General features: G+C 46.8%; 1 protein-coding gene across 1 annotated transcript; it reads left to right on the top strand.

The window, feature by feature from the left end:
* The first annotated feature begins 714 nt into the window (after nucleotides 1-714).
* pik3c2b (phosphatidylinositol-4-phosphate 3-kinase, catalytic subunit type 2 beta) lies at nucleotides 715-18,259 on the top strand. The gene is made up of 33 exons (XM_035632109.2): nucleotides 715-1,056; nucleotides 2,490-3,434; nucleotides 3,805-3,905; nucleotides 4,126-4,286; nucleotides 4,402-4,522; nucleotides 5,150-5,261; nucleotides 5,387-5,466; nucleotides 5,621-5,684; nucleotides 5,816-5,962; nucleotides 6,058-6,091; nucleotides 6,401-6,596; nucleotides 7,619-7,741; nucleotides 7,863-8,030; nucleotides 8,809-8,923; nucleotides 9,114-9,256; nucleotides 9,432-9,620; nucleotides 9,701-9,794; nucleotides 9,917-10,011; nucleotides 10,271-10,451; nucleotides 10,641-10,748; nucleotides 11,177-11,269; nucleotides 11,382-11,511; nucleotides 11,941-12,077; nucleotides 12,305-12,474; nucleotides 12,579-12,735; nucleotides 13,123-13,232; nucleotides 13,700-13,901; nucleotides 14,160-14,284; nucleotides 14,516-14,633; nucleotides 14,875-14,950; nucleotides 15,148-15,254; nucleotides 15,430-15,558; nucleotides 15,900-18,259. Exons 2-33 carry the CDS (start codon nucleotides 2,577-2,579, stop codon nucleotides 16,089-16,091), a joined length of 4,836 nt encoding a protein of 1,611 aa, XP_035488002.1. The 5' UTR covers nucleotides 715-1,056; nucleotides 2,490-2,576; the 3' UTR covers nucleotides 16,092-18,259.
* Nucleotides 18,260-19,146: the final 887 nt, after the last annotated feature.

Raw genomic sequence — 19,146 nt, 5'->3', positions numbered from 1 at the left:
TCCTTTATTATTATTTTTTATCATAATCGTAACAATCAAGGTTAACAGGTTTGTTCTTGGCCATAACATAAATAATAAAAAGAACAATTCTGCCATTATATGATTCCTTTAATAAATATTAAAGGATTTTATCAAGAAAAAACATGGTCCTTTTTTAATCATTTACAAACAAATTTAATCCGTGTTGAAACCAAACACTTTAAAAATATATTGTATGATTGTATTAAAATTTCCTTTCAAACGTTTTAAATTTCAATTTTAATCTTCCTGTGCTTTTTTTGTTTTGTTTTAATTCATCACATAATTGACTGTAAAATTCCCTTTGCGCATAATAAAGGAATATCTCACCTTATCTAATAAAATGTTGCACGTGTAAATACGCCTTGACTGATCTACGTGCAATTGTATAGTCACATTAAATTTAATGTCATTAAAATGTGATTAATTGTTTCATGTCAGTCATTTTTTCATTCAGGTTAGTTGATTTATAATTTTAAAAGAAAATTATTAAATTCTTCGAGATCTTTATGGGAACCAATCTTTATACAGTTCACCTGAAATCTCCGGACCCAAAGTTTAGATTCCTAAAGTTTCAATTTGGGTTTTTATTCTGAAAGACCGGAAGCTGTTTGTGTTGTTTCCGGCTGACTTGACTGTGCCGTGCACCGCCGCCGCCGCTGCCGAGGACAGACTGACGCAAAGCCGAAAGCGACGTCAGGCACCGGGGATCCTGAGCCGTCGGAGCCGCCGGCTGCATTGTTGAACCCGTAGCCAGAGGCGGAGGATGCGCAGCCGTTGATCCGGTTCTGCCGCGCGAACGTGACGGAGGATTCCCGCCCGCACCGGCGCCTGCAAGCCCGTTGTTAAGTGCGTCTGGACACTGCGACCGGGAGCCGACGGGTCGACGGAGGCATCGGTGACAATCTCGGCAGGAAAGTGAAGCGTTAAAATGGCACCCGCCGCGCGCGCCCGGCGACCGTAGACCGCCGCGAGGCAGGTGTGACGCAGCGGCCACCGGAGAGTTGGACGCCGCCCGGATCCCGAGCTGAAGTTCAGGTCGGTTCCCTCAGACCCGCCTCTCTTGTGGAGAGAAGGTCAAACCAGACTCCATTGAAATATATGACCAATACAAACAAACGTGCTCCGTGGTGGAGGCGTGTTGCTGTGTGGAACATGGCGGTTGGGTGTTTTATGATGCTCCGAGGCTTTGGGTCAATTCGGCCTCAGATGATTCTCCTGGTAAAAACCCGCTGCCCGGTACCGAGGGCCGGGCAGCGGGTTGAACCGGGGCTCGGAATGCTCGCCACCGCCTTCTCCGTGACAGGCTGCGGGTGGAAAAACACCGGCAGGAACGGAGGTCGAACTCGTAAAGTTCAGAGTATGCAAAAAAAAAAATGTCTACGAGCCAATATAGCGATCGTGTCCGTCTGTGAAAACAGTGGCCGGTGAATTGAGGCCACGTTAAAGTGGGAGGTTTGTGAGTGGAGTTTGGTTGAAGTGTCTCCGTGGGACCTGGCAGTGTGTTGGCTGCAGCTGCTGCTGCTGCAGCTGTTACAGATGTTTTTTCTCAACCCACCCCCTCAAAAAAAGAAGTGCATATCCTGCAGCAACGACAAAGGCGCTAACAGACGCAATAAAAAACACACCACGGACTTGAACATCATATAATGACATCATACACACCTGTCTCAGGGCGTGGTCAAAGCACCTGACGTCACTGACTGAAGGTGAAGAAGCAGGCAGGGGAAATGCTGGTCAAAGAATTGTTATGATTATTCTTATTAGGTCATGTGACTAAGGCTGCAACTAATGATTCTTTTCATAATCAATTAATCTGTCGATTATTTTCTCCATTAATCGTTTAGTTGTTTGGTCCATGAAATGTCATGAAATGGTGAAAAATGTGGATCATGTTTCCCAAAACTTCAACATGATATTTTGTTTTGTCCACACACCAAAGATATTCAGTTTACTGTCATAGAGGAGCAAAGAAAACGAAAAATATTCACATTTAAGAAGCTGAAATCAGAGAATTTTGACCTTTTTTCATAAAAACTACTGGAATCGATTAATCGATTATCAAAATAGTTGGCAATTATTTAGTAATCGATTAATAATCATTTAACTGTTGCAGCTAAACATGTGACTGATCATCAGACTGCATTTCACTGTATTATTATTGACCAGCAGTTGATTAGATTGATCGATAATTGTGAAACATCATAGCTCAGAAGTTCACGGTGTCATGTTAATGTTTATGTCAGACATGTCAGAGGTCAGAGGTCAGGTGTGTTGCTCCCTGCTCATTGTGTTAACTTCACTCTGCTCCAGTCCTGTCTGTCCGACTGTCTGTCTCTTCGACATTCCTTGACAAATCAATGACATATTAGTCTTCATCAATTGTTTACAAAGTCGATGATGTAACAGTTGTTGTTGTTATTGACCCGAAATGACGTCGTGCTGACGAGGTCACTTCTCTCTGTCCTCAGCTCGTCAGCAGCTCCATGTGTCCTCGCTGCGTTTTCTAGCAGCAGGTCGGGCCGAGCTCTTCACTCCGTCTCAGCTGAGGTGGCGTCATGTCGGCGGCGCAGACCCAGAAAGAGAGCGGCGAGTCGGGATGGAGCTGCCTGGAGGCTCTGGGTATCAGTCAGAAGGAGCTGGTCCTGGCCGAGGCCCTACAGATGGAGTATGACGCCCTCTCTAGGCTCAAACAGGACAAGAGCGACTCAGGAACCAGCCAGAGCAGACCTGGAGCTCCCAGTCAGACCCGCTCCAAGACCCCCAACCCCTTTATCGAGCGCCCCCGACCCACCCCTAGCCAGCCCATTCCCGCCCACACAGGAGGGAGCCTGCTGAGGGGCCTCTCTGGATCTGACCCCTCCCTGAACCAGCCCGGAGGGTCCCAGTCTCAACATTCCATACCAGCCAGGGCGCTCCCTCCTCAGGGAGGCTTCGTCACAGAGTCCCTGTACATCCTGGATGATCCAGAAGTCAGCAAGGTGAGAGACTATTCTGGCTCCAGCTTCGGGGACTCAAGTGGATCTGGATCAGGGTTTCATCCCAAAGGATTCCCTTCTCTTCTAGATGACGTCCCGCCTGCCGTCCCACCCAGAAACCCTATCCCCCCATCGTCAGGGTCAGAGAACCCCTTCCTGCCCCCTCGGGGGTCCAATGTCCCCCGAGACGTGAACCTGTTCACGCCCGACGTGGATCGGCCCAAAGTGACGTCAGGAGAGCTGAACTATGACAACATCAACCACTCGTTGTCCAAACTCAACGAGAGCCGACAGGGGCCTCGAGGCCGGAGGGCCAACGGGGACCAATCAGGGAAGCCTGTGGCTCGGAGTAAGACCCTCCCCCCTCAGGTCCCGCCCAGGACATACATTCCCGTTCCCAAGAGCAACAAGAACCAGCGGCGGGTTTCTGCAGATCCGGTAAGAAGCTGTGGGTTATCTGCCTCATGACACAATCACAAACAAACAAACACAGAGATGGAAGATCAGTGGGTTTATCAGTAAATAATCTGATATTTTTTGTTGTTGTAATGAACAAGAGACAATAATGAATCAATCAATCAATCAATGCCTGAAATATTCTCTGTAACCGTGAAACGGAGAATAATTGATCACATCTGATGATGACAGGAAACTCAAACTTCTATAAATAAAAACTGGTGGTTGTGTTACACTATCAAAACAAAACATCAGAAAATATTATAGTCCTCCTGGAGGAAAATGTCCACTGATTGGTCAGGCCTGAACGGTATCTGTCCTCTGATTGGCTGGCTGTGTGTATGATTGACAGGTGTCTCTGGGCTCCAGGATGAATGGGTTTGGATATGAACTGTTCCAGGTGTCGGAAGATAGAGACGAGGAGGTGGCAGCGTTTTGTCACATGCTCGACGTGTGAGTAACACACACACACACACACACACACACACACACACACACACACACTCTACTCGAGTTACACTCCCTGATGATGTCGTAGCCCGACCAATGGTGTGACTTCATTGGGGGCCGGTCGGTCCAAGATTAGGTCAAGCGCCCAGGGGCCTTGAGCTGCTGGCCCTTGGCCCTTGTGTCTCCCGACTCCACGTCCATCTCAATGAATCTGTGTTTCCAGCTTGCGCTCGGCGTACCCGCACAGCGACCCATCAAAGAACGCTGGCTTTGTGTGGTCGCCCTCGGTCGGTCAGGAGGAGCTGCATCAGGGTCTGGGGGCCAGTGTAAAGGTCACTGTGGTCAGTGAGCACTTCAGAGAACCACTCACCTTTACCTGTGATGGTAAGACAGCGGCGCTGAGTTTTCACCGGTTCAGACGAAAACAAAGTTTTAATGAAACAAAATAAAGTTAAACAGTTGAAGGTCTAATAACAATCTGTTTGTCTGTGTCTTTGAGGTTCGTCAACCGTCGACTTGCTCATATATCAGACTCTGTGTTACGCTCAGGACGATCTGGATCATCTGGACGTGGATGATTATCTGCTGAAGGTCTGTGGACACGACGAGTTCTTCAACAAGTAAGAACCTCAAACCTCCCTGAGTCCCTGAACTGAGACACGTCAGCTTACTGTCCACTCCAACACTTTTATTTAAAGTCAGTTGGTTTTAAATCAACACGTATGTAAACTGGTGATGTAAACAGGAAGTAAATTGTCTTCTTTGCAGTCGGTTGCTTAGTTGCAGAAAATAATACGAATGAGGAACAGCAATTTTGAAAAGTCTGTGACACCGACCCCCTTTATGCTGTGTTTGCGTGTGTATGTGTGCGCGGGCGTGTGCTTGCGTGTGTGTGTGTGTGAGAACTTCCTGCAGTAAAACAATAACTGTTATAATCTGTTTCCTACAGCAGTTGTTTGTGTTGGACATGACTGGAGGGGGAGGATAGACAGGCAGACAGACAGACAGACAGACAGTCCGACAGGCAGACAGACAGGCCTCCAGTCTGAATAATTAAATCTTTGTACTGGGGACATCTGCTGTCCTCAGTCTGTCCTGTGGTTGTGTCCTCCACTGCAGAGCTGTGAACCTTCAGACAGAGATACTTACTGTGTGTCCACAACACTGACTCCTTCTCTCTGTCTCTCTCTCTGTCTCTCTCTGTCTTTCTCTCTCTATGTCTCTCTGTCTCTCTGTCTCTCTCTCAGCTCTCAGACTCTGGCCGGTGTAGAGTTTGTCCAACAGTGCCTAAAGTTTGACTGGGACGTTCGACTGTGTCTCATCAAGAGATCAGCTGTCAACGTGGAGCTGTCCCGCATGGTCGGAACATACTCTCACACACACACACGCGCACGCACACTGACATCACCATCTACACTCGGTGACATCGCCCTGCAAATAAACATCTCCGTGTCTCATCAATACTGTGAACCTTTGATTGACAGAAAGAAGACGATGAGATGGGGTCCACCATGAACCACAGCATTCTACTGCAGGAACGTCCAATCAAACAGACCGTCACCAGGTGAGGGGCGGGCCCTCCATTAATACATTGGTCTGGACGTAATAGTTGTATAAAGAGCAGTAATGATTGGTCGGAGAGTCCTGAGGCAGCTCTGATTGGCTGTAATAAAAGTCACATGACAAAGATTGTTGTTTGTGTGTCGTGTTGTTATCAGGGAGGCTCTGACTCTGCTGCTCGACACGTTTCACAATGAAGCCGAGTCCTTCCTGTTGTCAGAGGTAACACACACAAACACACACACACACACACACACTCTCTAAAATGTCAAACACGTGATAAGGGACAACCGTCCTCAGTCTCTGTTCTAAGTTCGTCACTTCGTTTCCTTCTTCTTCACTGCCGTTTGAAGGTGGACTTGCCACTGCACGTCGAGCGCCTCGTCCAATCAGTGAAGGCGCTCTGCAGCTCGTTAGCGGCTGTGGAAACGCCTGATGTGACCTCTGCCCTCAACCAGCTCCCAGCATGTCCCTGTCGCCTGCAGCCCAAAGTCCTGAAGGTGAGGGATGGATCCTGACTGCGTCTTACATCGTCCTGTGTTTTCTGACGGTCTGATCGTCTTTTCTTTTTTGTCCTGTGTTTTTTTTCTCCCAGGATGCCTCAGTGCTGGCGGTCAAAGAGAACAGAGGTATGTACGACACACACAACTTGTAAAAGTCCAACATCAGCATCAGACTCTGAAACCCGCTGAAGACCATCAGCTCCTCATAAACTTGTACAAACCTGGAACAGTGTGTTAAAACTAATTATTGATTATTAGTTTCATTTAGTTTGAACAGTTGAACATCCTGGAAAAGTTCTGGAAAAAGTCCTGGAGAATTAAAAGGGGTGGGGCTATTTGTTCAGCAGTAATTAGCTCCTGTGATGCAGCTCTGACAGTCTCGGGGTGTACCAAGCACCGTCCTGAGGCCGCTGTGCGTGATGTCGTTGTTCACAGAGAAAGTGGTGGAGAAGTTGACGGCGGCCATCTTGGATCTAGTGGAGCTGTATTGCAGCACGTTTAACGCCAACTTCCACACGACGCCACAGAGTCAGTGCTGCAAAGCACCGGTCCAGGAGGCCGGCCTCGTCAACAACGTGTTGTCCTTCAACGTGTACGCAGCCCACAGGATACCCATCACCTGGGCCGCTAGGTATAGCAACACACACACACACACACACAAACACACACACACACACACACACACACACACACACACACACACAGAGCACATCTGACTCTTAAAGCTCCAATCACATTCTGACATGATTCGAACTCGTGAGACGAGGTTACATGATGCTGCAGTGACCCGGTTTAAATGCAAACAAAGACGAAAGAATCTGTGTCCAGCAGCAGGGACACATCTGGACCTCCCCATCTCCAGCAGAGACGAGCGTAGCTTCGTCCTTGTCCCTGTGAATCTGTCTGAACGACTCCCGTCAGCGCCCCCTGCAGCCTCAGGGAGAACAAACAGACTGATGATTCAGCTGATCTCAGATCAGGACAGAGACTCTGAGACAAAGGATCTGCTGTCTGCCCCCCCCACACACACACACACACACACACACACACACACACACACACACACACACAGACTGGGACAGGGCTTTACTATGACAAAGGCTGACTGCCTGGGAACCTGACCTGACCTTTGACCTCTGAGAGTAGGCAGGGCTGACTGCTTCACCCAACACCTGGCTGTCAGCAACACACACCATCTGTGTGTGTGTGTGTGTGTGTGTGTGTGTGTGTGTGTGTGTGTGTGTGTGTGTGTGTGTGTGTGTGTGTGTGTGTGTGTGTGTGTGTGTGTGTGTGTGTGTGTGTGTGTGTGTGTGTGTGTGTGTGTGTGTGTGTGTGTGTGTGTGTGTGTGTGTGTGTGTGTGTGTGTGTTTTACTGCATGTTTCAATGTTAGGCTCCGTCCAAACTAAAACAAGATTAAGTCTCTCTAAGTGTCACTAGTTGGAACCGTAGCAACAGTGATGACCTCTAAAGTCAGAAATAGTCTGAAGCTGTGGAGGGAAGATCACATAGTTTCTCTGTTAATCCTACGATTAATATATTGATAATGTAAAATACAGGTACAACTGTGTCAAAATAAAAGTCCTCCAGTAAAAGTTTTATCGGTAAAAATGCCTGACCTCATCTTGTCCCCGTCCTGCTCTCTGATTGGTCAGCTACGAGGGTTTCTTCCTGTCCTGCTCTCTGACTCACGGAGGGGTGGAGCTCTGTGCGCCACAGCACACCAGCAAACAGTCGGTCAGCAAATACCTGTTCCACCTGGTGGTGTGGGACCAGAGGTACGTACCCCGCCCCGACCTCACCTGATCCTCACCCGGGTCTCATCTCACACAGTGAAACACAGTAAAACTGGTCTATCTACACTACATGGTTAAATTACCCCCTGCTCCTCCCCCACAGGGTATGTTTTCCCGTGCAGATCAACCAGCTGCCCCGAGAGTCTCAGCTGACGGTGACTCTGTTTGCCAGCTCTCTGCCGCCGCCCCCAGGAGTGGAGGACAAGGGGAAGCAGCGTCGCAGCATCGAGGCTCTGGGTTGGGTCACAATGCCGCTCTTCAACTTCAGACAGTGAGTCACATGACACTCTGACACAGGACGGCCGATAGTCCTACCCATGATGCTCTATGCTAAGCTACATTGCTGTTCCCAGTCTTAGTGCTAAGCGAAGTTAGCTGTTTTTCTCTGTGTCCAGTCTTTATGCCCCTTCTGTCTATAAATAAGACATAATGTAGACATATGTACTGTAGATCTGTGTGTAGATGTTTATATGAGTGTATTTACATGCGCCTGATGGTTTACATGCAGACATATATATGTATTGTGTTCTGCTCCCTGGCAGCCAGATCCTTCAATCATTACCACTTCATTAAAAACATATTTTACCACTTCATATTTTTTTTTTACCACTCAATTGAAGATTGATTTGTCTTTTAGTATTATGAAAACATTAACAAAATCAAATCATGCTACCTTGAAGTGCAACACACAGCAAGCCCCCCCAACTCTCAGGTCCCAGTTTAGCCTTTATAATGTCATTTCCTTGGGAGGCAGGGTGGACTCACTTCCTTCACAGCTGCAGAAGGTGTGGACTCACCCTTCCGTGTGTGTGTGTGTGTGTGTGTGTGTGTGTGTGTGTGTGTGTGTGTGTGTGTGTGTGTGTGTGTGTGTGTGTGTGTGTGTGTGTGTGTGTGTGTGTGTGTGTGTGTGTGTGTGTGTGTGTGTGTGTGTGTGTGTGTGTGTGTGTGTGTGTGTGCATTCGTTTTTGTGTGTGTGTGTGCATTCGTTTTTGTGTGTGTGTGTGCATTCGTTTTTGTGTTTGTGTATGCGCGCGTGTGTGTGCGTACAGTGTCCTGACATGTGGCAGGAAGTTACTGGGTCTGTGGCCTTCGACTCCGGGGAGGAGTGGAAACGCTCGGACAAGTTCCCCCAACTTCAGCCAACCAGACAGTGTGATAGTGCAGGTAACACACATACACACACACACAAACACGGAGTGTCACGTCTGGAGCTCAGGGTGAATGAACAGATAAAGTCCAAACTAAATGAAATTTTAAAAAAAAATCTTTTTTTTCACAAAGGGTCTGTGTCCTCCCTCTGACTGATGTCCCTCTGTTTCTCTGTCGCCGTCTGTTTTTTGTCTCTCTGTCACAGGTGGACTTTCCCACCTCGTCGTTCGAGGTTCTCTTCAGTACTCCTCCTCCTGCAGACTTCTGTCCTCAGTATGACTTCTCCAGACTTGACACCATCAGTCAGATCCAGCTGCAGGACGTCCTGCACAAGAAGGCCTTCTTCTGGTAGACACACACACACACACACACACACACACACACACACACACACACACACACATGCAGAGTGTGTACGTATTACTTAACTCACTAAATAGTTTAAACTGTATGAAACTGTATTTATATACAAATAAATGTTACTTACTTGTACCCGTTCACGCGTGTGTGTTTACCTGTGTAGGTTGACGGCAGACGACAAGCGCCTGCTGTGGGAGAAGAAGGCCTTCTGTCAGGCTGAGAGTGCAGCTCTGCCTCTGGTTCTGGCGAGCGCCCCCTGCTGGGAGTGGGCGTGTCTGCCCGATATCTACGCCCTGCTGAGACAGTGGGCCTGCCTGGGTCACCTGGACGCCCTCGGACTCCTCCACGCCTCGTACGTCCCCCCCCTCACAGGCACTCACCTGTTCGTCCGACGGTCCGAGCACCTGAGTGACAACGTCATGTGTGTTTCAGGTTCCCGGACCAGGAGCTGAGGAGGACGGCCGTCCAGTGGATGGACTCCATCACAGACCCGGAGCTGCTCGACTACCTGCCGCAGCTGGTCCAGGTAACATGACCACAGGAAGTGGTCGTCTCAGGGACAGTACTGATCAGGGACGGGTGACAGCACATGGCTACTCACCTGTAACACCTGCTCTGTTACATGTTAACTCTGTCTCCGTGTCTCAGGCTCTGAAGTACGAGTGTTACCTGGACAGCTCTCTGGTCCGTTTCCTCCTGCGGAGAGCCATTGGGGACGTTCGCATCGCTCACTACCTCTTCTGGTTAGTCGCAGTCTTTACTCATCACCCACTCTGTGTCAGAAGGACACCTGGTGACATTATCAGCAATGGTCACTAACTGACAGAATTTATAGTCACGATGAGGAAGATGAGTTATCAAAGAGTTGAAAGTGTTTCACAGGAAGACAAAAGACAAAGATCTAGATGTAAAAAATACCAGGATGTTGGTTTTATAATGAGACAAATGAACAGGATTCAACTTGGAACATCACAGTCTGTCATGTCCGTCTCTGTGTCTCAGGCTGCTGAAGGACAACCTGCAGGACAGTCAGTTCAGCGCTCGCTATCAGCACCTTCTGGCCGCTCTGCTCTGCTGCGTTGGTCGGAATCTCCGGGAGGAGTTTGACCGCCAGTGCTGGCTCGTCTCCATCCTCACCAAGGTGGCTCGCAAAGTCAGAGACGCTGCGCTGTCCAGCAGACAGGTGGGGAGGACGATGGATAACGACACCAAGACTTACTTGTTCTGCAAAGTTAGGGCTCATCCCGAAGAGATTCATTTAAGTTCTCCTTCTGTCTGAATCCAGGATTTTACTGACATCTTTTATCATTATTGATTTCATTTCACTAATTGATTAAGCTGAGCTGACAGACTGTGTGTGTGTTGTCCTCAGTCTGTCCTCAGAGATGGACTGGATGAGATGAAGCAGTTCTTCTCCATGAACAGCACCTGCAGACTTCCTCTCAACCCTGCGCTGCTTGTCACAGGAATCAACATCCAGGTACAGAACCATACCCAGATATACCTGAAGTAACACACATGCTGGTCACTGCAATGGGGGGTGGGGGGGTGGGGCAGAGAAAAGGTCACTGGGTCATTTAAGTCTAGAGGAGGCCTCTGCCTCAGAGCAGGACATCGTAGTCACACGGTGCTTTGATGTCATAAAGGTGTGTCAAGGTGTTTAACTGAGCAGATTTAACAAACATGAGAAGATCAAAATTTAAAATTCGTGACAGTTTATCAAACATCACTGATCTGATTAGTTCCTCACCTGTCGACCAATCTCTCTGCACCTCCCCCGTGTGAATCAGAAAGAGGGCGGGGTTGGGGGGTTTCCAGAACTGACCCCAGAGCAGAGCAGACTGAGAAAATCTCCGCTTGGTGAAATAGGAAACGTCTCTGAGATTCAGGTCCCTCTGTCTTTTACAGTCATGTTCCTTCTTCAACTCCAACGCTGTCCCTCTCAAACTGTCCTTCCAAAACCGTGACCCTCTGGGAGACCACGTCAACGTCATCTTCAAGGTAACGTCAGATACATCGGATCCCAGCCTCCCACCACAACTGTCCCCTTTTAAACTGCGTGTGTTGTTCAGTAATTAATTCATGTCCACCTGCGACGTCGACGTCTGTCCAGTCAGGAGACGACCTGCGGCAGGACATGCTGACTCTGCAGATGATCCGCATCATGAACAAGATCTGGATCCAGGAGGGTCTGGACATGAGGATGGTCATCTTCAAATGCTTTTCCACTGGCAGAGGACGAGGTGAGGTCCCTCCAGGTGTATCTACAGCAGGACAGGTGTATAACACAGGAGGACAGGTGTATCTAGAGGAGGACAGGTGCATAGTACAGAAGGACAGGTGTATCTACAGGACAGGTGCATAGTACAGAAGGACAGGTGTATCTACAGGAGGACAGGTGCATAGTAAAGAAGGATAGCTGTAAAGTACAGAAGGATAGGTCTGTGTCACAGGAGGAGAGGTGTATCTACAGCAGGACAGGTGTATCAACAGCAGAACAGGTGTATATCACGGAAGGACAGGTGTATAGTTCAAGAGGATAGGTGTATCCACAGCAGATCAGGTGTATCCACAGCGGGACAGGTGTATATCATTGAACAGGTGTATATTGAGGAGGACAGGTGTGTTTTTTCAGGACAGGTGTGGTTGACAGGTGTGTTACCTGTTCTCAGGTATGGTGGAGATGATTCCTCAGTCTGACACACTGAGGAAGATTCAGGTGGAACACGGGGTCACCGGATCCTTTAAAGACCGAACTCTGGCCGACTGGCTCCTGAAATACAACCCCTCTGACGAGCAGTACGACAAGGTAGCGCACACACACACACACCGTTCATCTTCTGAAGCAGGAACCAGTTTTCCCACTTTGACTCAGACAGAAACTGATGTTTAAAACACTGTTATTTCCTGTTTTGTGGTTTGTGAACTCTGCCACCTCCTGGTCGTGGAGCGTCATCAGTGATGTGTCGGCACTGACGCTGGTTCAGAGTAGGACTTTGTCTTCTTAACAGTTGGTAAACTGTTGTCTGTGTCCAGGCGGTGGAGAACTTCATCTACTCGTGTGCTGGCTGCTGCGTGGCGACCTACATCCTGGGAATTTGCGATCGCCACAACGACAACATCATGCTGAAGACCAGCGGCCACATGTTCCACATCGACTTCGGGAAGTTCCTGGGACACGCGCAGATGTTTGGAAACATCAAGCGGTGAGGAGACAGACTGACTGTGAACTGTGACTGGATCCACTTTCACTGAATACAATCCTGTTAGTCCGGATAAGTTGATGATGTTTGTCATGTGACCCATATAGGGACCGCGCGCCCTTCGTCTTCACCTCCGACATGGCGTACGTCATCAACGGAGGTGACAAACCGTCCAGTCGCTTCCACGACTTTGTGGATCTGTGCTGCGAGGCTTACAACCTCATCAGGAAACACGCACACCTGTTTCTCAACCTGCTGGGCTTGGTGGGTACAACACACACACGCACACACACACACACACACACACACACACACACACGCACACACAGGGTCTGTCTGTCACTGACCCTTGTTGATGTAACGTGAATGATTTTCCATAAACAGTGGATCCTGTATGTATGTCCATTACATGTACCGATGAAAAATAAAATTGAAACTTGAAAGACTAAACATTCAGCTGCTAAAATAATATTTTTAAATGATATACATTAGCCGTCAACTTTACAACTTTATTGTCGCTCATGTCATGGATTAAAAAAGATAGAATGAAATATTATAATATATATATATATATCCTGTGTGTGTGTGTGTGTCTGTGTGTCTGTGTGTCTGTGTGTCTGTGTCTGTGTGTCTGTGTGTGCGCGTGTATAGATGTTGTCCTGTGGGATCCCTGAACTCTCTGACCTGGAGGATCTGAAGTACGTGTACGACGCACTGAGACCTCATGAGTCTGAGGCGGACGCCACCATGTACTTCACCAGGTACACACACACACGCTCTCACAGAAGTTTATAAAATGATAACATAAGGTGATATGGAAACACCTGCACTGATACTCAACAAAGAATATTGAAATATGTCAACAGTCCTGATAAACAAAGACAAATATTTATTTATTACAATGTACAAGGCACAAAATATTTCCTCATGAAAGTTGATTTAAGGTCATGGAAAAGTCATAGAAACATGAAAAAACAAACCTTGTTTGACAGAGCAAAATCATCACAGAAACTAATAGGAAGTTTAAAACATAGTTAAAACAAAAAGAGGAGGTAACAGCAGCTCAGGGTTTCTGCTATGTTAATTTTGCAGCGGCGGTCCGCCGCTGCTAAATTATTGCCGCCGCTCCTACAGAATTTTATGAGATGTCTGCCGGTCCCCGCTGTTGAAAAAAATCCTTGAGGAAACACTGCAGCTGATTGGTCCTTTCCTCCCCTAACCCGAGCAGGCTGATCGAGTCCAGCTTGGGCAGCGTCGCCACCAAGCTCAACTTCTTCATTCACAACCTGGCTCAGATGAAGTTCGCCTCGTCCGAGGATCGTCCCACACTGACGTTCGCTCCCAGAGTTCACACGGTGAAGAGCGACGGCCTCATCAGGAGCCTGTACATCTGCAGACACATCCGCTCCGCCAACGCCAGCAAGGCATACGTAAGTCTGGCTACAAAACCTCCAACAACGGGTTTATTTTCTGCAGACTATGTCTGAACTGAGTCACAGTTTAACGGAGTCACAATTTTGTACAGTCACAATTTTGAATATCAGTTTTACACTGTCATAAATTTAGTCAGTTTCACTGAGGCACAGTTTTATATGATATTATCAGTACAGGACCTCAAACATAAAAGTTTTGATATTTAAACTGTGTGTGTGTGACTGTGTGTGTGTGTGTGTGTTCGTTCTTTTCAGGCCTTTGTGGTGAAGGTGGAACGTGAGGGGCAGCAGGAGGTGCAGCTGGTTCAGAGGACGTTTGAAGAGTTTCATGAACTTCACAGTAAACTGAGACTCCTCTTCCCTTCATCCAGACTGCCCGGGTACACACACGCACATACGCACACACACACACACACACACACACACACACACACACACACACAACAAATGAACACATGTTTAGTGGCGTGTGTTTGTATAAATGTGTGTCACCGAATCTCCTCTCAGACCTCGTTAATCAGCGGTAACTGTGATGTTGTAATGATGCCGTCAACACTCGGCTGTGAAATCAGTGTGGGTGATGTCAGGTCTGCTCTTTGTCCCACCCACAGTTTCCCGAGCCGTTTTGTGATTGGCCGATCCCGGGGCGAGGCGATGGCCGATAGGAGGAAAGATGAGCTGAACGGTTACGTCTGGCACCTGATCCACGCTGCTCCAGAGGTGGCGCAGGTCAGTCTCAGTTTCCTGCTCTACGTCCCTGATGGCCGGAAGACTCTTGTCACAGAGCAGGCAGAGAGAACGCTCCAGGGGCACCAGCTGCTGGAGGGGCCACAGCTCCTTCAGGGGCCCCAGCTAATCAAGGGGACATGATTATTCTGCATCATGTGGGTCGAAATAGTTTGATTAATCACTAACACAGCCCTTTTTGTGTGTTTGTGTGTGTGTGTGTGTGTGTGTGTGTGTCACACAGAGTGACCTGGTCTACACCTTCTTCCACCCACTGCAGAGAGACGAGAGACCAGGAATAGCATCCAACAAACCAGCAGGTACACGCACGCACACACACACACACACACGCACACACACACACACACTGGACCAATGAAGGTAGTAAACCCTGTTGTTGTTTAATCTGTTGGAGGATTTTATTTCTCAGTATCTGACGTGCTCCTGTGTGTTGTTTTGTGTGTGTGTGCGTGTGTGCGTGTGTGCGTGTGTGCGTGTGCGTGTGCGTGTCTTGCAGAGATATCGTGGTCTCCAGTCGCAGGGAAGGAGCTCGGCGAAGTTAAACTCTCCATCTCCTACAAGAATGACAAACTTTTCATCATGGTGATGCACATAAGAGGACTGGTCAGTGTGTGTGTTTGTGTGCGTGCAATACTTGTGCGTCACGTATTGAGTGTGTGTTCAGAATTGTAAGGTGAACACATCATCATCTGACATATCAGTGTGTGTGTGTGTGTGTGTGTGTGTGTGTGTGTGTGTGTGTGTGTGTGTGTGTGTGTGTGTGTGCGTGTGTGTGCAGCAGCCCCTTCAGGATGGGACAGACCCTGATCCCTATGTGAAGCTCTACCTCCTCCCAGATCCTCAGAAGACCGGTAAGAGGAAGACGAAGGCGGCGCGACGCACCTGTAACCCCACCTACAACGAGATGGTACGAACTGACCCCTGACCTCGACTGTTTTAAGTGTAAACCTTTTTCCTTTAACCAGACTCCATTCACAAAAACACTGATTTAACCTCGGAGGACACAGGAGCTGCTGCTGCTGCGTCTGTCTGTTTTTGTTGCTCTGTGATTTTTTAGTGGCTCGAGTTACACACACAGAAACACAAACACACACACAGTAACACAAACACACTAACCTATCATAGTGGCCTCTGTGTCCATCTGGACCAATCAGATTTTTTTGACTCGACTCAGCTGCAGATAAAGTTGTATCTGTCACATCGTCTCGTCTGATGTCAGTGGTTTGTCTTTGTCCCCTCCCCCTCCAGCTGGTGTACGAGCGGATCCCTCGGGGGGACCTGGACCAGAGGGTGATCCACCTGCGGGTTCTGGGCGATGGGGCTTTCTGGGAGAACACCCTGCTGGGGGAGACCTTCATTCCTCTGAAGAAGCTGGTCCCAGGTCAGCATTGGGTGGACTGGCACCAGCTGGGACCCGTTGCTTCGGACCCCGCTCACTGACGGACAGGAAACCAGAGGTTCAAAGGAAGAGAAGAAGAAGAAACGTGGTTCTCCTCGCAAGGAGGACAGAAGGAAAAAAGGAGAATTCTTTCCAAGTAAAAGCCATGTGGCTGATTCTCCCTCTGTGTGTGAGGGAGTTTAAGGTCAGAGCTCGCTTCACTGACATCATCACCGTTCATTTCAAGGACCTGGACATTTTATCACATTTAAAGATTTTTTTTTATTTCTGTCAATTTTCCTTTGCCTCTTTTAAACTTTTCAATTCTCTTGATGTGAAGTGCTAAGTTTAACAGACAAAGTTGTTATTAATTTAACACAAAAATGTGAAATCTAATCCAAGTTTTACACATGATCACGTTAGTTTAAGATTTTTACAGACATTTTACGAATACATTTTAAAAATGTGATAATTTAAATGAGTAGACAGACTCGCTGACACACATCGATCACCTGTGGTTTGGTTCTGTCGCGACTGAAGTCGAGGCCGCTCGACCGTTTCTCTCTGCACATGTCGCTCAGAGGTCGACTAAGGTTTCATCAGAAGCTCCTTAATGTCAGAAAAGACAAAAAACTGATGGTGTGGAGGATATTTATCTGTCCGGACCATGAAGAGGAAACATTCACTGTTTAGTAGCTGCTTCTCTTTTTACACTATTCTACTGTAATTGCTTCTTTTTTTCCATCAACTTCCTGCTGAAAACTTCAGCGAAACACTGCATCACACTAAACAAGCTTTTGGCCATTTGAGTTTAGTTTCCAGGATTTTCCAGGATTGGAAAGCTGCATTAAGAAATTCCAGTCACATCTTCTCCGCAGTCTTTTTTTTTTGTCCTGGGAATAAAAACTTGAGTGAGTAGAAGCTCACACTAAGAATTTTAACTTGTGTATGTGAATGTTCGGAGCTTTTTACTTTAGCACTAAAATGTGGCGAAGAGTCAGGTGGCCTGGAACAGACGGAGACTGAGAATATTTTTTTACAGTGTGGATGTGGATTTGGTTTTGAGGCTTTGAGGGTCTGACGTGTACAAGGTCTTAAGGTCTTCAATCCTGACAGAATCCTGGAGAAGTGATTTTTTCCCCTCTCTGCTCTTTTCACTCCTGCTCTATCTGTGCTCTCTTTGACTTCTCGCTTAATCTTCGTGGTGATTTTTCAAAACCTCCTCTCTGGGTTTTTATGATCAGGCTGCGAGTGAATCGTGAATGAAACGCTGATTTATTTTCCTGCAAGTTTTTTTTTTTTTTTTTTTTTTTGTTGCGCTGTAGACGAGATGAACTGAGGGGAACAAACTGCACCGATCTGCTCTGTTCACCGCTCTTCTCCACACAAAAACTGCTGACGTATTCAAAATGAAGTCGTCTTCACCTTTTGACCTTTACGTTCTCGTTTTCGTCTGTTCGCTGCAGCCGAGGCTCAACACTTACTCTGAATCTGAGAGCACACATGACCTACACTCAGTCCTGTACCTGAACACATCCTGACACAGGACTGTTATGTAGTTATGATTGGTAATACGGTAATTATCGTGTTTGTACGATAACACAGGCCTTGATATACAATATAACTGCATTAACCCTTGAATGTTGGCTAATTTTCACGTCATCCTTTCATAGTTTCTTCTGTAAGAGGGAAATATTTTGTAGAGAAACTTGATCGTGGATCACTGACTCTGATTGGTGTAAAACCTTAGATATTCTGAAAGATGCATTCAGATCGAGACCAGTCCCAGACCCCCTCAAAACTAACTAAAAAAAGTGGATTTAGTCTTTAATCACAGTTTAAATAGTTCTGTAAAAACTGCAGTTTTTCTAACCGAGTCTGGTGAAACCTTGCGTGAAGAGTCTGAGCTGCAGCTGAAAGGCGAAAACAGAGATGATGGTCACGTGTTGGAGACGAGTGGTGTGCAGTACAGGTGGTGAGTCTGACCCTTGACCCCTGAGACTACAGGGACAGAATGTAAGTTCAAAATGAACTGAAACTTTATTTGTACTGAGCAAACTGACGTTAATAAAAAATGTGAAAAATATTTTCCCGCTGCAGTTTAGTCGGAGCCACCGTTCCAATGTAGATTCACACTTATAGAGAAGCTGTTATTAATGTCTAACTTTCATTTTGGAACATGTTTTGTATTATTTGCACTAAAAAAATAAACTTGAATTGAAAAAAATTAGATCCTTATTCTTCCTTTCTTCTGATTACCCCGCACACCGGCATTGGTCATAAATCCCATGTCCTTTTGTAAATGCCCCTCTCTGGATATTTAATTTAATAAAACATTATCAAGCATATATAAATGTTGTTTTAAAGAAAACAGATTGACTGACCGCTCTTCTCCCTTTAATCTATTTTTAAACTGCTGCCCTCAGGCAGGATGCAGCTGCAAGTCTAAATAAGGGACAGTGTGGGAGTCTCAGGCTGATAAACACGTGGCAAAAGTGGGACAGACGGGGACCACAACTCATTATGTAACAGACCTGGGATCCGGTCCAATGACATATCAGACCGGAACCATGTCTCCTAATGTGACAGACCAAAATACATACAGAATTTCACAGCGATAATCCAGTGCACTGCATCACTGTCTTCTCTATCCATCCCTAGAGGGGCCTTTAACACAACACACATAAGACATCAGGATTATAGACTGTGTGAGAAAAAAAATTCACACACATGTATACATATCCATTCATATCCATATATATATATTATTTTTTTTACATTGCCAACAAGTTACTGCTTCCAGATACTTTGACACTTGGTCTGTAACCGCAATGCCTCATAGTAAATAATAATATATAATGGACCATGTTTCATTGTAATAATAATATATAAAGGACCATGTTTTTATAATAATAATCATACATAATGGACCATGCTTCATAGTAAATAATAATATACTGTATAATGGGACCATGTTTTATTATAATAATAATCATATATAGTGGACCATGGTTCATAGTAATAATAATAATATGAACCATGTTTCATTGTAATGATAATATGATATATAAAGGACAATGTTTTTATAATTAAAAAAATCATGAAGAATGGAATGGA

The sequence above is a fragment of the Scophthalmus maximus genome, chromosome 6 (assembly GCF_022379125.1).
Source record: "Scophthalmus maximus strain ysfricsl-2021 chromosome 6, ASM2237912v1, whole genome shotgun sequence".
Taxonomy (NCBI): domain Eukaryota; kingdom Metazoa; phylum Chordata; class Actinopteri; order Pleuronectiformes; family Scophthalmidae; genus Scophthalmus; species Scophthalmus maximus.
Note: the sequence above shows the minus strand (reverse complement) of the source record. Positions and strands in the feature narration are given on the sequence as shown.

What these genes read in the sequence shown, in the direction of transcription:
- pik3c2b (XM_035632109.2), top strand. Translation starts at nt 2,577, where the DNA reads ATGTCGGCGGCGCAGACCCAGAAAGAGAGCGGCGAGTCGGGATGGAGC. An exon ending in ACTCACCTTTACCTGTGATG is followed by an intron (nt 4,287 to 4,401) that starts GTAAGACAGCGG and finishes TGTGTCTTTGAG; the next exon opens with GTTCGTCAACCGTCGACTTG. An exon ending in CACGACGAGTTCTTCAACAA is followed by an intron (nt 4,523 to 5,149) that starts GTAAGAACCTCA and finishes TCTCTCTCTCAG; the next exon opens with CTCTCAGACTCTGGCCGGTG.